The 1950-nt window shown below is 62.8% G+C and overlaps 1 protein-coding gene across 1 annotated transcript in view; it reads right to left on the reverse strand.

The window, feature by feature from the left end:
- Nucleotides 1–1950, reverse strand: part of LOC104494875 (AP-1 complex subunit beta-1-like) — a gene marked incomplete at both ends in the record, with an annotated part of 9933 nt that overhangs the window by 2836 nt on the left and 5147 nt on the right. The window contains 3 exons of the mRNA XM_010137768.1: nt 6–45; nt 930–1189; nt 1542–1640. Coding sequence (XP_010136070.1) covers nt 6–45; nt 930–1189; nt 1542–1640 — 399 coding nt within the window. The remainder of the gene's footprint in view (nt 1–5; nt 46–929; nt 1190–1541; nt 1641–1950) is intronic.

Genomic DNA, 1950 nt, shown 5'->3' on the forward strand with positions numbered 1-1950 from the left:
TGCACCCCCGGCGTGGCTGCGTCGGGGCTCTCGGCGCTCTCACTCCTACAGGGAACGGCAAGAGAGAGACGCAGGCGCTGAGGAGCTTTGGTTGAGCCAACTGGTCCTGCTGGAGACACAGCTGCTCCCAGCTGGGCTTTGCAGCGAGCATTCAAAGAGACACCCCAGCCCAGCCCAGCCCCCGACTCTTCACAGAATCACAGAACTGTCTGGGTGGCAAAAGCCCTTTCAGCTCCTCGAGTGCCCCCGTTCCCCAGCACCGCCAGGTCCCCACTGCCCCCTGTCCCTCAGCAGCACCTGAACACGGCTGGGAACCCACTCCCGGGGTGGCGCTTTGGTAAGCCCCTCCGGGGATGGGGACTCCACCACGGCCCTGGGCAGCCTGCGACACGCCTGCACAACCCCAGCGGGACAGAGATTGTTCCTCAGGGACAACCTCAACCTCCCCTGGCACAACTGGAGGCCGGTTCCTCTCGTCCTGTCACTTGTTCCTGGGGAGCAGAGACCGACCCCCACCTCGCTGCACCCTCCTGTCAGGGAGTTGTCAGAGCCAGAAGGTCTCCCCAGAGCCCCCTTTGCTCCAGGCTCAACCCCCCCAGGTCCCTCAGCCGCTCCTCAGCACATTGTGCTCCAGACCCTGCTCCAGCTCCGTTGTCCTTCTCTGCACACGCTGCAGCCCCTCAATGTCCTTCTGGCAGTGAGGGGCCAGAACTGAATCCAGGAATCAAGGGGTGGCCTCCCCAGTGCCCCCAGTCCAGGGGGACGATCCCTGCCCAGGTCCTGCTGGCACAGCGGACACAGCCAGCTCTGCATGAGCTGTGTGTGGCTCTGGCAGCCCCACAGCCACTTGGCTCAGCATCCGACCTGCCTGTTGCACCGATCCAGCCCTTAAAGTCCCAGCATCGGTCTGCGGAGGTGGAGATACTCACGAGCCTGTTCGCGGGGGCAAGCTCTTGTGCACGACCCCTCTGCTCCCCTCCACGAAGGCGCTGGGCGGTTTGTGATAGACAGAGGCCAGCGTCCCGATGTAGCAGATCAGCTCGTCCAGGAGCGTCGGCTCGATCAGGTCCGTCTCCTCGGAGATGAGGGGTTTCTCGGCCAGCACCACCTCCTTGGCGGCCACCGGGTCGGTGGAGAGCAGGCGCCAGTAGATGTAGCCGCGGTCCCGCAGGTCAGGGTTGTCCGAGTCCTTCGGGAAGCACAGGGGTTAGTGCCAAAACCATCGCGCAGGGGAAGCTCTAGCTGCCCCAGGGCAACTCGGAGCATCTTGGCCCCATCTCAGTTTCGCTGTAGCATTAGAGGAATCACGGGGATAAGAGTTAAAGCTGTTTATGTCACACCTCTGCTGCAGAGGCTACACCAGCCTCAGCAGGGAAACAGCACAAGACAGCTCCTGTGCTACGGGCGATGGTGTCCTCGCTCTCCAGGACTTTAACCACCAGCTTTTCCCCAGTTAATCTGCCTCCTGCCATGGGTGCTGCATCACCGAGCTGCTCCCGCTGCCTCGGGGCAGGGAGGGCAAAACCCACGGCTCTACCCACCTGCGTGGCCAAGCTCAGCACCTGCTGCACCAGCTCCTGCGTCTCCGTCGGCTTCTTCAGGAACAGCTTCACGATGGCCGTCAGCAGCTGCAGCTGAACCTGCGGGCGGACAAACAGGGTTAGGGAGAGACAGACGGACACACCACACCGGTTTGGTGCAAGAACACATGAACTTTTCCCCCTGTACATGCTGCCGGGTCGTAACCCCAAGCTGCCTTCCAAGGGACCGAACACAGGGTGACCGCGGAGGCGGCGGTGACAAGCCTCAGGGCACTTCACATGGCTCCCAGCCAGGCCCGCAGCCCGTCTCAAGCCGATTACGGCACCGTCAGCCTGCCGGAGCCACGGGTTGACACAAAGGTTACTGGGCAAGGTCTCAGCACCCCCTCACGCAGTCCCTAAAAGGACG

This window comes from Buceros rhinoceros, unplaced genomic scaffold (genome assembly GCF_000710305.1).
Source record: "Buceros rhinoceros silvestris isolate BGI_N320 unplaced genomic scaffold, ASM71030v1 scaffold24836, whole genome shotgun sequence".
In the NCBI taxonomy this organism is placed as follows: Eukaryota; Metazoa; Chordata; class Aves; order Bucerotiformes; family Bucerotidae; genus Buceros; species Buceros rhinoceros.